General features: G+C 38.7%; 1 protein-coding gene across 2 annotated transcripts in view; it reads left to right on the forward strand.

Moving 5' to 3' along the window:
* The window catches only part of HPSE (heparanase), a 39,972-nt gene extending 25,199 nt beyond the window's left edge, over positions 1 to 14,773 (forward strand). Inside the window, exons 7-12 of one of the 2 annotated variants that reach the window (XM_040479523.1) lie at positions 166 to 259; positions 1,382 to 1,488; positions 3,194 to 3,308; positions 7,075 to 7,193; positions 8,052 to 8,198; positions 14,098 to 14,773. In XM_040479523.1, the coding sequence (XP_040335457.1) occupies positions 166 to 259; positions 1,382 to 1,488; positions 3,194 to 3,308; positions 7,075 to 7,193; positions 8,052 to 8,198; positions 14,098 to 14,257 (742 nt within the window). In that variant the 3' untranslated portion in view covers positions 14,258 to 14,773. The remainder of the gene's footprint in view (positions 1 to 165; positions 260 to 1,381; positions 1,489 to 3,193; positions 3,309 to 7,074; positions 7,194 to 8,051; positions 8,199 to 14,097) is intronic. The other variant, XM_040479524.1, reaches the window with a different exon arrangement.
* Positions 14,774 to 21,815: the final 7,042 nt, after the last annotated feature.

A 21,815-nucleotide genomic window follows, 5' to 3' on the forward strand; every position in this document is an offset into this window, starting at 1 on the left:
CTTCTTCTTCTTCTTCTTCTTCTTCTTCTTCTTCTTCTTCTTCTTCTTCTTAATAACAGAGGGGTGGGAAGAGGTAGGAAGGAGAGCAAGGGAGCCAACTAACTTAAAAGCAGAAAGTAAAGTTTGTTTGTTTGTTTGTTTCTGAATATTTTCTGAATAATTTAGCTACTACTTGAATGGACGAATTGCTACCAAAGAGGATTTTCTAAACCCTGATGTGTTAGACACTTTTGCTTCATCTGTGCAAAAAATTTTCCAGGTAATAGTCTTTTTTTTTTTTTTTTAATGTAGAGTGGTCCCCTTTATCTGTAGGGTATATGGTCCCAGACCCTCAGTAGATGCCTGGAACCACAGGTAATATCAAAACCTAAATATACTTTTTCCTATACATACATTCCTATGATAAAATTTAATTTATAAGTTAGGCACAGTAAGAGATTAACTACAACTAATAATAAAATAGGACAATTATAATAATATACTGTAATAAAAGTTATATGAATGTGTTCTCTCAAAATATCTTCTCATACTGCACTCACTCTTCTTGTGGTGATGTGAGATGATAAAATGCCTACGTGATGAGAGGAAGTGAGGCAAATGACATTTGTATTGTGACATAGCATTAGGCTACTATTGACTTTCTGATGATAGGTCAGAAGGAGGATCATCTGCTTCCAGACCACGGTTGACTATGGGTAACCGAAACTGCAAAATCGCAGATAAGGAGGCATGTCTGTAAAACCAGTCCTTATTGTGTAGTCTAGCTAATTCTAAATTCTATAAGTATATAAATTTACATGTTTTTCCAATTTTAGATAACAGGTACTTATTCACCATCAGTCCCCCTTACCATCAGATCTTATCCATGCACATCGATTAAAAATTAAAAATACCTCCTTATGGAATAGCCTCACGGGCCATAGGAATGGGATTATTTAAATTCCTTCCACAATTTAGTATTCCAATAAAAGTAAATTGCCCAAGACCTCAATGACCACGAACATGTTTTGTTGTAACTATATTGGACAAATCAGTCTGGGAACACAAAGTTTTAAACGTCATTAATCTTTTTTTTTTTTTATTTAAAAAAAAAATTTTTTTTTTCAACGTTTATTTATTTTTGGGACAGAGAGAGACAGAGCATGAACAGGTGAGGGGCAGAGAGAGAGGGAGACACAGAATCGGAAACAGGCTCCAGGCTCTGAGCCATCAGCCCAGAGCCCAACGCGGGGCTCGAACTCCCGGACCGGGAGATGGTGACCGGGCTGAAGTCAGACGCCCAACCGACTGCGCCACCCAGGCGCCCCAAACGTCATTAATCTTCAACACCGTATTTGGTCAGCTTGGTTGCAAATATAATGGGGACTTTCCTGTTCCACAGGTTGTTGAGGAGACCAGACCCCACAAGAAAGTTTGGTTAGGAGAAACAAGCTCTGCATACGGGGGTGGAGCGCCACTGCTGTCCAACACCTTTGCGGCTGGCTTTATGTGAGTGAAGCAGCACCGCCTCAGGGGCCAGGCTGCAGCATTCTCCTGGCCTTTCATTAAACAGATTCTACTGAGACGGCTCATCAGCCAAAAAGCTGATCAAAGAAAGTTTCTAGGGCTGAGACCCAAAATTCATGCCGCATTTTGTAAGAAATCATTTTATTCAAGTTTGTTGGACATCTTTAATGGGTGTCCCTAATTAATCATCGTATGAATGAATTGCTTTAGAAGTGTTGTTCCTTAATTATGGCCCATAAATATGCCAAGGATTCCTTCCTCCATAAGCGAATGTAAAAGAGTGCCTCTAGAGGTTTGAGTCTGAGAAGGATTCTTAGTGTACTTTTATAGTAGCTTTATTCATAGATTCCCAAGGAGTTTAGAGTCGGAAGTGTGAGGTCTCACCAGAGGAACTACCAATAATTTAAAGACTTACTAAATCACCTCTTTATCCAACCACCAGAAACTTGATTGCTTTTTTTTTTTTTTTAATTTAAATTTAAGTTAGTTAACATACAGTGTAGTATTGGTTTCGGGAGTAAAACCCAGTGATTCATCACTTACATGCAACACCCAGTGCTCATCCCAACAAGTGCCCTCCTTAATACCCATCACCCTTCAGCCCATTCCCCTACCCACCTCCCCTCCAGCAACCCTCAGCTTGTTCTACAGAGAACAAACTCTCAGTTTTTAATCTTATTTCATTTTTCCTTCCCTTCCCCATGTCCTTCTGTTTTGTTTCTTAAATTCCACGTATGAGTGAAGTCATACGATATTTATCTTTCTCTGACTTATTTCACTTAGCATAATACCCTCTAGTTCCATCCACGTTGTTGCAAATGGCAAGATTTCATTCTTTTTGATCACTGAGTAATATCCCATTGTATGTATCTACCACATTTTCTTTATCCATTCATCATCAGTCGATGGACATTTGGGCTCTTTCCATACTTTGGCTATTATTGATAGTGCTGCTATAAACATTGGGGTTTAGATGCCCTTTTGAATCAGCATTTTTGTCTCCTTTGGACAAGTATCTATTACAAATCTGATTGCTTTAAACAACTGGTTTACTTATATTCCATAACTCCATTAACACTCTTAATCTATAGTTGTATATCCTCACACTGAGACTTATTCTCTTTCCTCTCCTATCCTCATTCTTATAAATCCATAATAAAAAAAATCATTTTTGCTCATGAGGGGCATGAGGAGGAGAATGAAGGATAAAAGTGTTTGTTTTGCCATCCACCAAAGATGGAGGGAGTGGAGGGGGACAGCCATAAAAGTCTAGGTGTGATTTTACTTATTTCACATTGTACTACTGTTGACTACAAGCAGCCTTTTCTTTAGCCCTTACATGGGTCTGGGAGTGGGGAAGTGGGGAGGGTATCCAGCAAGATGGAGAACGATTGCCTGTAGGGTGAGAATTTGTCTACTCTGCTTTGCAGAAGTTTTCTTACCCCGAAAGAAACTCATATGGCATATTAATAGTATTCTAGGATTTATTATCATGCTCAAGTGTGGGAACATGTAAAGGAAAGGATAGTCTCCATTGCATTTGAATAGCTTCTTTGTAATTAATACCACTTTTCTGGTTTCCTGTCAATTCCTCCCACATAGATGAATAAATCAGAATAGTGTGTAATTAGAATTGAGTTTTTTTGTTTTCCAAACCTGGAGAAAGCTGGTCCTCCCTCCCTTTCAGGTGGCTGGATAAATTGGGCCTGTCGGCTAGAATGGGCATAGAAGTGGTGATGAGGCAAGTGCTCTTTGGAGCCGGAAACTACCACTTAGTGGATCAAAACTTCGAACCTTTACCTGTAAGTGATTGTTATTTTCCTATTGCTATGAGTAGAATAGAGTATATTGAGCACCCCTGTATCAAGCTCCTAATAAAAGTCAATCCTGTCAATAAATTCAGTATTCTTAACAAGTAGACCCTGAAATGATGAATTGGAAGAAATCTTAGAGGTCATCCATTCTAATGTGTGCTACCTGGGGTGTGTTATGGGTTTGGTTTTTTTCCTAATGTTTATTTATTTATTTTGAGAGTGAGAGAGTGAGCAAGGGAGGGGGAGAGAGAGAGAGAGAGAGAGAGAGAGAGAGAATCCCAAGCAGGCTCCATGCTGTCAGCACAGAGCCCAATGTGGGGCTCAAACCTGTAAACTGTGTGATCATGACCTGAGCAGAAATCAAGAATCAGATGTTTAGCCAACTGACCCACCCAGGGACTCCGGGATTTTTTTTTTTAAGGGACAATTTGAAACTTTGTGACTCCGATTTTACAAGATAACAAACTTAGGTCAAAAACAATGTTTTGCAAATTAAATCAAAGTTAAAATTACCTACAGTATCCAAAGCTTCAAAAGTTTTTTATGCATGAAATTATAATTTATTTAACTTTGAGATAAATCAGTACTATGTATTTGTTCAAAAATCTCACCCTAAGAATTGGCTATCTTGTTAATAATCTTCAAGATATTTATGAATACAGTGTCCGTTTTACCCTACCTCTGACTGCATCTGGTGCTAAATCAGGAGATGTAGACTTTTTATATAAAAAGCCACCTGGAAATATATGTCTAAAACTTGGAATAGTATAGATACAGCCCTGAGAAGTAGGACCCTTGATTTTTGTAGTCTAAAGTGGCAGTTGAGGATATGTATTTTCAAAGAATAATTCCTAAGGGAATTATTTGAATACTGTAGGAAAGCTAAGAAAGTTTGGCAGAAAGCACATGCCAAAAAATAAGCTAGGTTTTTGTGGTTTGTAGATAGATTTCCCAACAAAGTTGCTTTTAATCTATAGTAGTCCAAACTCACAAAGCACCGGTTCATAACTTTTAAAAAATTTTTACAAAATGACCTTGTAACAAGTGGAATATATCTTGGCCAAGTGTATTATAAATCAACTATAGAGTTAAACCAAACATGATAATTTCATTAGACAAATATCCCAAATCTGCTGCTGGCCCTTTCTGAAATGGACCTTGAACAAGGAAGGTACATAAATAGTTTCTACAAAATTTACTTTGCCTAGAAATTAGCCAGCTTATCTTGTCAGTCCTTGTAAATAGTACTATGTTGTCTATATCTTTTCAGTGCCCAAACATAAACCTTTGGCTTAAGATCTTTTGTGTTTTTTTGTTTGCTTGTTTTTTAATTAGTTAATTAATATTTTAGTTTTAGAGAGAGAGCGCAAGCAGGGGAGTGGGGCAGAGAGGGAGAGAGAGAATCCCAAGCAGGCTTCATGCTCAGTGCTGAGCCCAAAGAGAGGTTTGATCCCACGACCCTGGGATCATGACCTGAGCCGACATCAAGAGTCAACCAACTGAGCCGCCCGGGCACCCCCTTCCTCAAGATTCACAGTCATCTAGAAAAACTTGCAAGAGTAAATGGTACCCTTAACATCTGCAGGGTCCAAGGGAATCAGTCTTAAATCCAACATACATGGCTGTTTTCTTATTTGATTTGTATAACAATCTTGGAAGCTGGCAAAGCAGGTGTCTTAGATCAATTGTCCAGATGAAGAAGTTCAAACTGAGACAAGGTTTTGGGATAAGCTGGCTGTCACACAGTTGTCCCATGTTACTCTAGAATTCCGTACAAATCCTGGCTCTGAGGCCTGAATGCTTTCTATCCTACCAGTCACCAAACCATGCTGAAGTTATGTCTCCTTTTTAAATGTTTAGTTGATTCTGCTCTTGTCTCCAGTGAAAAATTTGAATGTAAGCAGAGAAACAAAAGCTGTTTGCCCTGTTGAGTCTACATTTCCTCAGCTCAAGAAGGAAGAGTTGGAATATACATTGAGTATATTCTTCAAAAAAAATTAACAACTAGGCACCTGCGTGGCTTAGTCAGATAAGCCTTCAACTCTGAATTTCAGCTCAGGTTATGATCTCAAGGTTGTGAGATTGATCCCTGCTCTCTCTGTGCCCCTCCCTTGTGTGCACACTCATGTGTGTGCTCTCTCTCTCTCTCTCTCTCTCTCTCTCTTAAATAAATAAATAAACCCCAACAAACTTTTTATTACGGAAAATTTCAAGTAGAGAGAAAAGCATTTAATCCTCAGTTTTGTTTAATCCATAATCCTACCCACTCCTCACCTCCCACCTACTGGATTACTTTCAAGCAAATCTCGGATGTATCACTATCCATCAGTAGGTCAGTATGTATCTCCCTTAGACAAACATAAAATATTATCATACTTTAAAATATTAACAGTAATTCCTCAATATCATCAAATGTTTAGTCGGTGGGTGTTTCATGTTTTCCTTACTGTCACAAATGTTTTTATTTATTTATTTTTCAAATGTATTTAATAGTTGGCCTAGTCACTTCAGGATACAAACAACATCTATATATTGCATTTGGTTGAAATATCTCTTAAGTCTGCTAATCTTGAAGTTTCCCTTCCCACTCCTTTTTTGTGTTATGGAATTAATTATTGAAAGAGAGCAGGCAATTTGTTCTGTGGTGTTTCCCACATTCTGAATTTTGCTGCATTTCTTCCTGCACTGTCCTTTAGTATGTTCCTCTGTTTCTTGTAAACTGGCAGTTAGATCTAGAGGCTTGAGCTTATTCAGATTTTTGGTTTTTGTTTTGTTTTGCAATACAAAACTTTTTTTAAAAAGAATTTTTTAAATGTGTTTTATTTATTTATTTTTTTTGAGAGAGAGCAGGAGAGGTGCACAGAGAGAGGGAGAGAGAGGATCAGGATCCCAAGCAGGCTCCATGATGTCAGCTCAGAGCCCAACACGAGGCTCGAACTCAACACACCGTGAGATCATGACCTGAGCTGAGATCAAGAGTCAGACGCTTAACTGACTGAGCCACCCAGGCGCCCCTGCAATAATTCTTCAAAGGAGATGTGGCATGCTTCCATCAACAGGCACATGATCTCTGGTTGTCTCTCTCTTTTTCCTTTTTTTTTGTTTTTTTGTTTTTTTGTTTTTAAAACCTTGATAGCTAGCAATGATTGTTGCCTAACCCATTCAGGAATGGGGATGATAAGGTTCTAAAAGAAATTATTTTACGGGCACCTGGCTGACTCAGTCCGTGGAGTGTGTAACTCTCAATCTCCGGGTTGTGGGTTTGAGCCCCATATTGGGTGTAGAGATTGCTTAAAAATTAAAAAAAAAAAAAAAGTAAAGAAATAAAGTATTTTAATCTCTTAAGCAGATAGAAGTTTTATTGTAAAAACCTGCCTTTGTGTGTAGGTGAGTGTGTGTACATGTGCATACCTAAAAGTTCTGCTTTGAGCTTTGCTTTGAATTCTTGGTGATAGATAATAAAGAACATTTAAACTCTCTCAGCAATGAATTGCATTTTGAAGATATAACTCCTAGTGGTCATGGCTTTCAGAATTGTGGGAATACAGTCCTCCCGTGATAAAAATCAGCGAACAAGAAATTGCCCTCAGATTCATGGTGGGAACATGGATCAAAAGATGTATTCCATTTAAATACCTCTAGGATAACAGTCACAGTCTTTGTAAGGTTAACTATTTGCTCACACTGTTTTTGATACATAAAGAAATAAGTAAAGATCTACTTTTGTCCCTCCTCTCCCCAACCACCCAACTAGGATTATTGGCTATCTCTTCTGTTCAAGAAATTGGTGGGCACCAATGTATTAAGGGCAAGCGTGAAAGGTCCAGACAGCAGGAAACTTCGAGTATACCTTCACTGTACCAACATCAACCAGTAAGTATGTAACACACCATTTTCCAGTCAAGTTTTAATCAGTAATATGTCCTTCCTGATAGGATTATACTAAAATAATAACTGTAGCTACAAAAAAAAAGCCATCTGTCATTTCTGGTGAATGAGAACTCTTTAAATAGTGAGGACCCACTAGGAAGTAGGGGAATGATCTGGATGGAAATTCTGAAAAGTGTCAATAGATTTAATTTTATTGTTTGTTTTATTTTTTTTTAATAATGATAGAAAAAGCTGCTGTTAGTATGGTTTATAATTTGAATTCATAGGAACCCACAAAATTCACTTTATTATTTAACCTTTCTGTGTCTGAACATGGGTGGGCTGACCAGCTTCCTGGCAACTCAGTCTGGCTAAGCAGCAAAGATCTCAGAATGCTGTCACCCAGAAAATGGTAGTGTGAAGAAAAATATTGTTTAAATTATCTTTTCAGGGGCGCCTGGGTGGCTCAGTTGGTTGAGCGTCCGACTTCAGCTCAGGTCATGATCTCACAGTCTGTGAGTTCGAGCCCCGCATCGGGCTCTGTGCTGATGGCTAAGAGCCTGGAGCCTGCCTCAGATTCTGTGTCTCCCTCTCTCTCTGCCCCTCCCCTGCTCATGCTCCGTCTCTCTCTGTCTCAAAAATAAATAAAAACATTAAGAAAAAAATTTTTTTAAAAATTAAATTATCTTTTCAAATAGGACCACATGAGTTGTCCAATGTAATCATGAAAGGAAGGATAAAAAGAGGGCCCATCATCATTATAGATACTAATACTTAGTCTCCATGATTATGTTTGTAATTGAGTTTTTAATTGCTTAAGTTAGATAACTATTTTTATTGAGTTAATCTATTTGCTTTTAGCCCAAGGTATAAAGAAGGAGATTTAACCCTGTATGCCTTAAACCTCCATAATGTCACCAAACGCTTGCAGTTGCCGTATCACTTATTTGACAAACAAGTGGACAAATACCTCGTAAAACCTTTAGGGCCTGATGGATTACTTTCTAAGTGAGTAATTTTCCTTTCTTCATTTCAAACTTTCACAAAATTCATTGGTATTTATCAGAATAGAGTGTTGATAGGGAGCAAAAAAAAAAGTCAACGATTTCAAGTTCTAACAATTCTTAATATTCGTGAAGTTTATAGATGAATACTTATCCATACAGGTATAACTCACTCAGAGTCCAACGCAGAAGGATATGAAAACAGTTAGCAGTTAACTTAGGGAATATTTTGCATTTCAAAACAACTTGATACTTCAAAATCCCCTCAAGACATTGAGATTATTTGCTCAAAAAAGAGTTATAATTCTTGGTAACAGAGTCAGTAAAGCAAAACATACCTAAGTATGATTGTACTAAGGGCACAATATTACACCATGTAAGCTGAGTGTCACTCTCTTACCGTGTTAAAGTAGTTTTATATTGGCTAGAGTAAGAAAATAAAATGTCCAGAAGTATAGCTTTGAGGTGAATTATTTGAAGTTGGTCATAATGATTATGGTTTTATTTTATTATTTTTTAAAAATTTTTTTGTTTAACGTTTATTTATTTTTGAGACAGAGAGAGACAGAGCATGAATGGGGGAGGGGCAGAGAGAGAGGGAGACACAGAATTGGAAGCAGGCTCCAGGCTCTGAGCCATCAGCCCAGAGCCCGACGCGGGGCTCGAACTCACGGACTGTGAGATTGTGACCTGAGCTGAAGTCGGACGCTTAACCGACTGAGCCACCCAGGCGCCCCAATCATTATGGTTTTAAAAGCCAGTAATTGGATATGTCTTATAAGAGACCGTATTCAACAGAATACCCTAAATAACTATGACCCTTGAAGAGTCAGGCCCAAAACCATTGTAAGATTCTGTCCAATGTGTGTTGGAAGGAGCTCTTTTCATCATGACTCTTCTCACATTGGAGAATAAAAAATTATAAGAGTTTACAACATTCTCATCATCTCCTCCTGTCTTTGCAAATGAGTGATGTTTTCAGTGATAATTAGCATCAGAACCTGACAAAGGACAGTAAGCATGCTTTCTCCAAAGACCTATCTTCCATAGGCAAACATCATTAACATTGGGTACCATTGTATATTTTTCCCCTATGCTTTATTTTACCACAACTGTAATCACACAATGCCTAATGGGAAAAGAAAAAGGGAGGTCACCCACAAGTTTTCCAAAATGTCTTTCCATACATAGCCTTTGTAGACATTTTTAATGGGCTACATGTTTTATGAAATATCATGGTTTACTTACCCATTTTCTTGCTGTTTAAACCTCTTCTTTTTTGTAAAGTAAATAATACATATTTGGGTAACCCATCCTTTTTTTTTAATTTGGGTTCTAAGTTTTGGAAATGGGTATTTTTAGCATATTTGTGTCTGATGCTGACAAGGGAAAAGCTTTTCTGAAGTAACTGAATAATAGTTGTAGAGTTGGAAGTGTGTTAAGAGATATTTTAGTCCAACCTTAGATGGGTAGTTTAAGCCATTCAGCTATTTGATGGCTCATCTGTTGGATCTCGAAGCCTCTCCAGGCAGCTGTCCTCTCAAGGGTAATGTGAGCCTCTCTCTGCTTTTCATCTCCTGTTTTGAGTTCTGTCCTGGAGAGCAGAGGTCGGAAACTGCACCTCATGCTTATGGACAAGTGGGTTTAGAGAGCTTTTTTTCCCTCTTTTTCTCGTGGTAGGGGAGGTTGGCATGCACTCCGTATTCTTATTTTTACTAAGTTGTGAACATTTTAAAATTGACAACTATGAAAATATCTGGATTTCTATCTTTTCTTTAAAAGATAGATACTCTGGCAACTCTGGGCTTATTTCCCCAAGTAGATGGAGTTGAATTGGGGTTGTTTACTTGAGACAGGTTCTTCACAGTCCCTCCATGATCCTGTTACCTCTATGACCCTGTCCTACTGCACTTGCACATATAAATTCCTTGGCTCTTGTGGGCCCTTGAGTTTGCTACCCTTAATCTGGAACAATACCAAATACCTCATTTCCTCCGGAATAACTCCAATATCTGAAGGACAATTGGATTGTCGTCTCTCCAGGCTAAATATGCCATTTCTTCAATGATTCTTCTCTTTGTTTATCAGACCCTGTTGCATTCTGATCACACATTTCATGCTTATCAATTATTAATGGAAAATTCGTGAAATTATGGATTATGTTTTTTTACCCTAAATTCTCTGTGATGAGTGTATATTACTTATACTTTTATCTCTTTAAAATGTTGCAAAAAATAAAATAAAATGTTGTGAAAGTACCGCAGATAAGTTTGATGAGTGTACAGTCTGGACACTTGTTCATTCTAATGACCTCAGAGGGTTAAACGATGATCATCTTTAAAAAAAATCATTTTTTAATGTTTATTTATTTTTGAGAGAAAGAGAGAGAGAGGCAGAGTGTGAGCAGGGTCGGGCTGAGAGAGAGGGAGACACAGAATCCAAAGCAGGCTCCAGGCTCTGAGCTGTCAGCAGAGGGCCCAATGCGGGGCTCAAACTCACCAACTGCGAGATCATGACCTGAGCTGAAGTCGGACACTTAATCAACTGAGCCACCCAGGCGCCCCCCAAAAAATCATTTTTTGGTTGAACAACTTGTATAATACCAACAGAAGGTCCTCCATAGTAAGCGTTTAGTATAATACCGACAGAAGGTCCTCCATAGTAAGCGTTTAGTATAATACCGACAGAAGGTCCTCCATAGTAAGCGTTGAGTGAATATATTTTTAATATAAAAGCAGTATTCTATATTTATCTCAGATCAATTTTGTCCAGAATCCCAAATTCAGATTACTTTTGCTTGCTAATTCTGTTCAGCTCTGTTTCATCTGAAACTTGACAAGCATGCCTTCTATTTCTTGTCATCATGTTACTGACTTCAAAATATGAAACAAGATACTAATCTTGAATAAAATCCTACCCTGATTTACCCAGCCTGATGCAGAAATAACCAGCATGCTTTAAGCTTATACTCAATATATTGATAGCATACTTTAGTGATTTTTACAGCCGATTAAACAACATAGCCAGATGGTATAGGGTATTATCTTGCCCATGTTTTATCGTCTTAACCCACAGCAGTATTAATTTATAATGATGAGGTTTACCTTTAAGCTCAATGGCCTCTCCTAAAGCATTTCTGAAACTTTTTTATGTACCCTTGAAAATGGTTCTCAATTGTGTGCAGAACAGCTCTTACTACTGACATATAGAGATGTTTTCAAGGCCTATTTTTGTTTGTGGTTTCCTAATGATGGTCATGGCATTTCCTCCCCAATCTCCTCTAAAAATTGATGTGATATAGGTACTAAAACAAAACTCACGCGCATGTGGACCGAGTGTAAATGCAGTGCAGGCTTGACGGCCTCTAGTACAATCATGGTTATCTTTTATTTAAGACTTTAGGTACAGCCCCCAGAGCAGGGCACCTAACAAAGGTTAAATGGAAACTAATTTTTCTGCTGATACTTAGGATAGAGTTTCAGGGATCTTTGGTTTTTGGTTTTTGGTTTTTTTTTTTTTTTTTTTTAGTGTTTATTTTGAGAGAGACAGAGAACGAGCAGGAGAGGGGCAGAGAGAGAGGGGGACACAGAATCTGAAGAGGCTCTAGGCTCTGAGCTATCAGCACAGAGCCCAACGCAGGGCTGAAATCCACAAACTGTGAGATCCCATCCTAAGCTGAAGTTGGATGCTTAATCGACTGAGCCACCCAGGTGCCCCGAGTTTGAGGGATCTTTGATAATTCTAAATTGTAGGGGCGCCTGGGTGGCGTAGTCGGTTAAGCGTCCGGCTTCAGCCAGGTCACGATCTCGTGGTCCGTGAGTTCGAGCCCCGCGTCGGGCTCTGGGCTGATGGCTCGGAGCCTGGAGCCTGTTTCCGATTCTGTGTCTCCCTCTCTCTCTGCCCCTCCCCCGTTCATGCTCTGTCTCTCTCTGTCCCAAAAATAAATAAAAACGTTGAAAAAAAAAATTAAAAAAAAAATTGTAAACAACCAAACACTAGACAACTAATAAGCTAATATGCTCACACAGTGAAATCCTGTACGGCTGTTAAAATGATGTGGTGGATGAATGTTTAATGGTGTGAGCAAATGTTAACATGTGCTAAGGGAAAAAGAATCAAGTTTTAAGAGACTGGGGCACCTGGGTGGTTCGGTTGGTCAAGTGTCCCGACTTCGCCCCAGGTCATGATCTCAGGGTTTGTGATTTTGAGTCCCACATCGGGGTCTGTGCTGTTAGCACAGAGCCCACTTTGAATCCTCTGTCCTCCTCTCTTTGCCACACCCCCCTCAAAAATAAACATAAAAAAAAAGAGGGAGAGACTACATATTGTATCTCCATTTTTGTTTAAATGAAAATATGGGTGTACGCACATAAAAGAGATGAAGGATATATTAAAAATGATTATGATGAGCGGCACCTGGGTGGCTTAGTCAGTTAAGCGTCCGACTCCTGATTTCAGCCCAAATCATAATCTCGAGATTTGTGGGATTGTGCCTCACATTGGACTCAGTGCTGCAGCATGGTGCCTGCTTCGGATTCTTTCTCTCCCTCTCTCTCTCTCTCTGCTCTTCCCTGCTCTTTCTCTCTCAAAATAAAAACTTAAAAAAAGAAAAAGAAAAAAATGGTTATGATGAATTAACCAGTTACATTTATCAGAATAATGGTGATCATAGATATTTTTGTAGTGCTTACTATATGCAAGGCAATCTTATAAGTGTTCTACATATATTACATGTATTACATACATATAACTCTGACATTAACCAATTTTCAACAATAAAATTTGGGGGGGGGCACCTGGGTGGCCCAGTCAGCTGAGTGTCTGACTTTGGCTCAGGTCATGATCTCATGGAATGTAAGTTCGAGCCCTGCATCAGGCTCTCTGCTGTCAGTGTAGAGCCCACTTTGGATCCTCTGTCCTCCTCTCTTTCTGCATCTCCCCTGCTTGCTCTCTCTCTCAAAATATTTTAAAAAAGAAAATAATATAAAATAAAAATTATTTTCGTATTGTAAAAACTTCATAGTGTTAAAATCACTTGAGAACAAGATCATAGAAATGTAAGCCATGTTTAGAATTATGGAATTAACTATCAGTGGAACTAAAAGCAGACTGAAGGTTTTCTTTTTAAGTCCCTGTTTATATTGGATCTGTTGCTGTGAGCATGTATTAATTTGATTTAAACAATAGTAAATGTGCATAAAAGATAACATTTGTCCTTAAGATATTTTTTACATTTCTTGACTTCGTTTTGAATTTGAATTCCAACAGTGGAATGCAAAGAAAACGTCGATTTTTTGGAAGCTTTTGGTTTAGTGAACCCTAAACCTAACCCTAACCTACAAAATAATTTTGTTGCACTCCAACGATATATATTCTACCAGAATATCTTAACAACATGAGAAATGCAAAATGAATGCATATCGCCTGGCGGAAAGGGAGTGAGAAGGTTTATGGGCACGGTGACAAGTGGGAAATTTTATGTCATTTTGCATGTTAAATTTGTGATATTTACATTCCCTTCTACCTATTTGCTTTATCTAAAAATGTTTTCAATTACTTACTATCAAATAAAATTGCCACAAATCAGAAGTTATGTCATGTTTATCCTTTTTATACCACCATAGTAGTGCCTACTATATAGATTATGTATGTTCCATTTTCTATAAAGGGCCAGATAGTAAGTATTTCAGGCTTTGCAGGCCATATGGTCTCTGTCAGAATGACTTAGCTCTCCCAGTGTAGCTTAAAGATCATCTGGGTCAAATACCCAATATAGAATTGAAACAAGTTATATAATACAGGCTGTCACCATTCTTTTGGCCTTAAAAAGATGTCACAACTTTTGCAGAGAAGGTGGAGCATACACCACTTGGCTAACCTGGATTTATCTTTCCCCTTTGCAGATCTGTCCAACTCAATGGTCAAACTCTGAAGATGGTAGATGATCATACCCTCCCGGCTTTGACAGAAAAACCTCTCCGCCCAGGAAGTACACTGGGCTTGCCAGCTTTCTCATATGGATTTTTTGTGATAAGAAATGCCAAAGTTACCGCTTGCCTCTGAAAATGAAAGGCATACACCATCCCTGAGATTGAATTTTTCAAGTGTATTGATAAGAGGAAAGCAAAACCCAAGCTATAGGAAGGCAAGCAGATACATTACAAATCAACTAGGGAAGCTTTAGGGACACTGGGACACTCGCGGTGCTAGATTTAGCACAGTCTTTTGTTCTAAGTAGACCACTGCTAATAATAATACCTGGTGCCAAACACTAGGCTCAGTGCTTTGCATGTTCTATTTTTACTTAAAGTTATTAAAAAGGTATATGGATGCTCCCAATATAGCCAGGAGGCAAGTAAGTGAGGGATACAGCACTATTTTTAAGAAAGTGCTTCATTTTTATTTTAAAAAACAGTTATTAAAAGACTGCAGGATTCTTTATATGCTGTTTCTATGGGCTCCCGTCAGAAAAAGTGTACTGCCACAATCTTCAAATTGTCTATAGATGAGAGAGTCTCTTTTCACCTTAACAGAGAGCTAGATTTATCTGCTGCTTCTCTTCTGGTTGTTCTTTGTCAACAATACTGCATGAGAGGACAGATGGTTAGAAGTGATAGTATAAAAAAAGAATTAACGACAATTCAGAGGGACTGGATTATGTAAACTTCAAATGAAATTTTAAAGCAACTGTAAATGAAATTGACCTACTTACCAAGAGGAGAAAATGTAATTCGATACATTATAACTACCTGTTGATGTTTACTTTTTTTTTATAATTTTTTTAACGTTTTATTTATTTTTAAGACCGAGAGAGACAGAGAGCATGAACGGGGGAGGGGCAGAGAGAGAGGGAGACACAGAATCGGAAGCAGGCTCCAGGCTCTGAGCCATCAGCCCAGAGCCTGACGCGGGGCTCGAGCTCCCGGACCGCAAGATCGTGACCTGAGCTGAAGTTGGACGATTAACCGACTGAGCCACCCAGGTGCCCCTGTTGATGTTGACTTTTAATCCACCTTTAGTTCTTGTTTTAGTTGGGAAATTTTCGGATGCAAGTGGCAGAAAACCCTGATTCAAATGGCTTAGACCATGAGGACATTTATAATCCTACATAACAAGAAGTTCAAGTAGGGCGGGCTCAGAATGTCATCTGGGAATCAGGTCCTTTCAACTCTGGTCTGTCACCTTTAGTGATGGCTTCATTCTCCAGCTGGTGACGTGATGGCTGGAGCCGTGCCATAGACCCATTCGGACCCAGCAGCAGCCAGAGAAAGAAGATGAGCAACTTTTTCTGCATCTCCTTCATAGACTTGAAGAACCCTTTCTCAGAGGTTCTCTTAGCGAACCTCGTTTCATGTCTTCTCATGTCTTATTGGTCACGAATGGGTCACGTGGCCATTCTCCCCAGTTACTACAACATCAGTGAGATCCCTGTAATTGTCTCCTAGTGGTCTTTTGGAATGGAGAGCGTGTTGGGAAGTCCATGGCACTGACCACTATGTTGCTGTGCTTTTATCAGTGACAGAAGGTATTGTTTTCTCCTATATCTTAATTTCTAGAGATAGAATTCTCTTTATATTTATGTCTGCTATGAATATTGTCTCTATTAAATTTAAGTACATTTATAAAGAGATAAAGACAACCCAGAGTCTGAATGCTTCAATACCCCTAAATTTTATATATAAGTAGTTTTTTATATTTTCACATTTGAAATAAAGTAATTTTTATAACCTCAATATTGCATGATTATTCTTTTAATAAAACTTAAGCCTGGAAAAAAAAAAAAGCCTGCAGATCCCTCCATTTGCAAGCCTTATTTTCCTTCAGCACTTTGTTTATACCTCCTACTTTTCTGTCCCTTCAGCTTCCCCCACATCAGAAGAGCTGACCTTGAAGAAAAGAGCTCATCAGGCACAAACACCATTTCCTCCCTGATCATGTCAACTCAATCATGAGCAAAGTCATGTCCAATTTTTCTTTTTGCTGTCCCCTCTGCCACTTAATAAATTTAAAGCCTAATCTCTCACTTGTATTATTTTTTTGGTAACATTTATTTATTTTTAAGAGACAGAGCAGGAGCAGGGGAGGGGCCGAAGGAGAGGGAGACACAGAATCTGGAACAGGCTCTGGGCTCTGAGCTGTCAGCACAGAGCCCAATGCAGGGCTCGAACCCGCAAACCGTGAGATCATGACCTGAGCCGAAGTCAGATGCTTAACCGACTGAGCCACCCAGGCGCCCCGCTCTCACTTGTATTATTATAATAATCTCTTAATTGTTCTCCCTGACTTTGCTTAAAATTCTTAAATGGTTCCCCACTTCGTATAGTCACAATAAGGTGCTTCATAACCTGGCACCTGCCTCTTTCTTCAGCCTCAACTCTTGTTACTCTGACCATGGATTCTGTTCCCCTGCCAACGCATTGGTTGGGGGTCTGAACCTTTGGTGCTGCTCCTTCTGTTCTTCACCCAGACCAGTCTCCTAACTCTCCTCTCTGTGTGGCAAACTTTCATGTTTTTTGTTTTGTTTAGTCACTAAATTTATTCATTTATTTATTTTAATCTAGTAATTTACTTATTTTTTTTTATAATTTACATCCAAGTTAGTTACCACATGGTGTGACAATGATCTCAGGAGTAGATTCCTTAAGCCCCTTACCCATTTAGCCCATCTCCCACCCCAAACCCCTCCAGCAACCCTTTGTTCTCTATATTTAAGAGTCTAATGTCTTGTCACCCTCCCTGTTTTAATATTATTTTTGCTTCCCTTGTGTTCATCTGCTTTGTACTTAATGTCCTTATATGAGTGAAGTCATATGATATTTGTCTTCTCTGACTAATTTCGCTTAGCATAATACCCTCTAGTTCCATCCATGTAGTTGCAAATGGCAAGATTTCATTCTTTTTGATTGCCAAGTAATATTCCATCATATATATATACCACATCTTCTTTATCCATTCATCCATTGATGGGCATTTGGGCTCTTTCCATACTTAGGCTATTGTTGATAGTGGTGCTATAAACATTGGGGTGCATGTATCCCTCCTAAACAGCATACTTTTATCCCTTGGATAAATACCTAGTAGTGCAGTTGCGGGGTTGTAGGGTTGTTCCATTTTTAATTTTTTGAGGAGCCTCCATACTGTTTTCCAGAGTGGCTGCACCAGCTTACATTCCCACAAGTAGTGCAAAAGAGATCCTCTTTCTCCACATTCTCACCAACATCTGTTGTTGCCTGGGTTGTTAATGTTAGCCATTCTGACAGGTGTGAGGTGGTTGGTATCCAATATGGTTTTGATTTGTATTTCCTGGATGATGAGTGATGTTGAGCATTTTTTCATGTGTCCATTGGCCATCTGGGTGTCTTCTTTGGAGAAGGGTCTATTCATGTCTTGGGCCCATTTCTTCACTGGATTATTTGTTTTTTGGGTGTTGAGTTTGATAAGTTCTCTGTAGATTTTGGATACTAACCCTTTATCTGATATGTCATTTGCAAGTATCTTCTCCCATTCCGTCAGTTGCCTTTTAGTTTTGCCAATTATTTCCTTTGCTGTGCAGAAGATTTTTATTTTAATGAGGTCCCAATAGTTCATTTTTGCTTTTGTTTTCCTTGCCTCTGGAGACATGTTGAGTAAGAAGTTGCTGCGGCCAAGATCAAAGAGGTTTTTGCCTGATTTCTCCTCTAGGATTTTGATGGCTTCCTGTCTTATGTTTAGGTATTTCATCCGTTTTGAGTTTATTTTTGTGTATGGTGTAAGAAAGTGGTCCAGGTTCATTTTTCTGCATGTTGCTGTCCAGTTTTCCCAGCACCATTTGCTGAAGAGACTGTCTTTATTCCATTGGGTATTCTTTCCTGCTCTGTCAAAGATTAATTGGCCATATGTTTGTGGGACCATTTCTGGATTCTCTATTCTGTTCCATCGATCTGAGTTTCTGTTTTTGTGCCAGTATCATACTGTCTTGATGATTACAGCTTTGTAATACATCTTGAAGTCCAGGATTGTGATGCTTCCAGCTTTGGTTTTCTTTTTCAAGATTGCTTTGGCTATTCAGGGTCTTTTCTGGTTCCATACAAATTTTAAGATTGTTTGTTCTAACTCTGAAGAATGTCGGTATTATTTTGATAGGTATTGCATTGAATATGTAGATTGCTTTTTAACAATATTTGTTCTTCCTTTCCAGGAGCATGGGATATTTTTCCTTTTTTTTTTTTTTTTTTTTGTGTGTGTGTGTGTCTTCTTCAATTTCTTTCATAAGCTTTCTATAGTTTTCAGTGTATAGATTCTTCATATCTTTGGTTAGATTTATTCCTGGGTATTTTATGGCTTTTGGTGCAATTGTAAATGGGATTGATTCCTTGATTTCTCTTTCTGTTGCTTCATTATTGGTGTATAGGGATGCAACCGATTTCTGTGCATTGATTTTATATCCTACAACTGCTGAATTCATGAATCAGTTCTAGCAGTTTTTGGTGGAATCTTTTGGGTTTTCCATATAGAGTATCATGTCAACTGTGAAGAGTGAAAGTTTGACCTTCCTGGCTGATTTGGATGCCTTTTATTTCTTTGTGTTGTCTGATGGCTGAAGCTAAGACTTCCAATACTGTGTTGAATAACAGTGGTGAAAGTGAACATCCCTGTCTTGTTCCTGACCTTTAGGGGAAAGCTCTCTGTCCCCATTGAGGATGATATTAGCAGTGGGTTTTTCAGATATGGCTTTTATGATCTTGAGGTATGATCCTTCTATCCCTACTCTCTGGAGAGTTTTTTTATCAAGAAAGGATGCTGTATTTTGTCAAATGCTTTCTCTGCATCTATTGAGAGGATTATCTGGTTCTTGTCCTTTCTTTTATCGATGTGATGCATCACATTGATTGTTTTGCAGATATTGAACCAACCCTGAATCCGAGGTATAAATTCCACTTGGTCATGGTGAGTAATTGTTTTAATGTATTGTTGGATCCGGTTGGCTAGTATCTTGTTGAGGATTTTTGAGTCCTTGTTCATCAGGGAAATTGGGCTGTAGTTCTCCTTTTTAGTGGAGACTTTGTCTGGTTTTGGAATCAAGGTAATGCTGGCTTCATAGAAAGAGTTTGGAAGTTTTCCTTCCATTTCTGTTTTTTGGAACAGCTTCAAGAAAATAGGTGTTAACTCTTCTTTAAATCAAACCTTCATGTTTATTAAGACCTTCTCTGGGGCACCTCGTGGCTCAGGCCTCTGACTCTTGATTTTGGCTCAAGGCATGATCTCATGGTTTGTGGGATCAAGCCCCTCATTGGGCTCTGCACTGACAGCATAGAGCCTCCTTGGGATTCTCTCCCTCCCTCTCTCTCTGTCCCTCCCCTGCTCATGTACACACATGGACTAAATAAATAAATAAATAAATAAGACCTTCTCAAACACCGGTTTCTATAACTCTCCTGTCCTTTAAGAAGCTTTAGTCCCATTTCTCTGTTCCTTTGGCAGTTGAACATTTACTATGTCACTTATGATGCATTTTATTGGATCCATATATCTTTCCAACTTGACTCTAAGCTTATAAGAAAGAGGTACAATATCTAAATCATCTTTGCATTCCCTGTAATTATCATATTATTTGGCACACGGTAGCCACTCAGATGTTTCCTTAATGACAGAAAAGAACAAATTTGAAACTAGCCTAGGTATTTTAATTTTTAATATGCAAATAAAGTTAATGATACTTCAATCTGAGAAGGTATTGTCTATTAACATTTAAGAGTCTTTTAAAGGGGCACCTGGGTGGCTCAGGTGGTTAAGCATCTGACTTCAGTTCAGGTCATGATCTCATGGTCGTGAGTTTGAGTTCCATGTTGGGCTCTGTGCTGACAGCTCAGAGCCTGTAGCCTCCTTCGGAATCTGTGACTCCCTCTCTCTCTGCCCCTCCCCCGCTCACACTCTGCCTTACAAAAGATAAATAAATGTTTTTTAAAAATCTGAAAAGAAGAGAGTCTTTTAAAAATGATTACTGGTGAGCTCTTACTAATGGCAGATGGTTATGGAGACATGGTTATGTGAGGAAAGGAATGCTCTTAAATATTGATGAATATTAAATGTATTAACATTAAGGTTTTCTTAAGCTTCCTTAGAGGAAACTCTTGCTTATAGTATCAGTGAGACATTTTAAGCCCATGCCCTTTCACTGGTATTTAATTAATCAAATACGTTTATTTCCTACATCTTCTTATATTGGTTCAAACATATTTTTGTCCTTTATCACTTCATCTCCCTGATATTGGTATGTTCTAAGTCCTGTTGTGAAACTTGCGTGCTCAGCGCTTGTCCAGTCAGTAATGGTACTCATTTTCCTTTTCTCTTTTAAAAACTCTGATGTATCTTGGGGCGCCTGGGTGGCGCAGTCGGTTGAGCGTCCGACTTCAGCCAGGTCACGATCTCGCGGTCCGTGAGTTCGAGCCCCGCGTCAGGCTCTGGGCTGATGGCTCAGAGCCTGGAGCCTGTTTCCGATTCTGTGTGTCTCCCTCTCTCTCTGCCCCTCCCCCGTTCATGCTCTGTCTCTCTCTGTCCCAAAAATAAATAAATGTTGAAAAAAAAAATTTAAAAACTCTGATGTATCTCATCAATCTGTTGAATCACCTCATGGTTGGTCAATATTTTAATTGTCCTTCTGGCCTTAATTTGATTACCAACAAAACTAACACAAACACCCATTTGTCTAATCTGACAGTGCAATACAAAATCAAAGCAGGAGTGTTTAAAATTAAATATCAGCATGAATAACTCCTTTCAACTGCAGATATCTTTAGTGATCTTTCAGAAAATGTTACTGATGAGGTGCAGACCAACTCACACTCCATGTTTGGGTTAGAGACTTAGGGTTCTTTCAAGGATAAAATACTCTGGTCTTGTCCTTTTCCAATTTTATAACATTCTCAATTTTACAGACTTACGGGTTGGAAAACCCTGGAGAAATTTAGAAACTTAAAAATTTAGCATTATTTTAAAAACCTTTTCTATTATTGTCATTATTATCATAATATTAAATGCTATAGGTTTTTATGACACTCTTGATTTAAATCAGATTTGTTCTTTATTTTCATACATTTGATGATGGCCAGCTAGGTTTTTTGGGTTTTTTTTAAATTGGTTTTAGGTTCCTTTTTTTTTTCGGGGATAGGTTACTTTGTTAAATCCAACTTACCTATCTATTTCAATTCCCATAGACCTTTCAAAGGACAATAACAAGGCTAATTTATCCCATTCTACAGCACTCCAAACTTAGCAAGGCAAACTCGCATATTTAACATATTATTTCAAACACATTTTTAAAATTCTTACACATCTAATAAATCACACACAAAGTTAGTAGATTTAAGTGTCCTAAGCATTTATTTTGTTTAAGCTCCCTAAACATGTAAACATCTTTAAAAACCAAATGATAAGAGACTCTTAAAAACTGAGAACTGGGGCGCCTGGGTGGCGCAGTCGGTTAAGCGTCCGACTTCAGCCAGGTCACGATCTCGCGGTCCGTGAGTTCGAGCCCCGCGTCGGGCTCTGGGCTGATGGCTCAGAGCCTGGAGCCTGTTTCCGATTCTGTGTCTCCCTCTCTCTCTGCCCCTCCCCCGTTCATGCTGTGTCTCTCTCTGTCTCA

This window comes from Herpailurus yagouaroundi, unplaced genomic scaffold (genome assembly GCF_014898765.1).
Source record: "Herpailurus yagouaroundi ecotype Mexico unplaced genomic scaffold, PumYag 28, whole genome shotgun sequence".
Classification (NCBI taxonomy): Eukaryota; Metazoa; Chordata; class Mammalia; order Carnivora; family Felidae; genus Herpailurus; species Herpailurus yagouaroundi.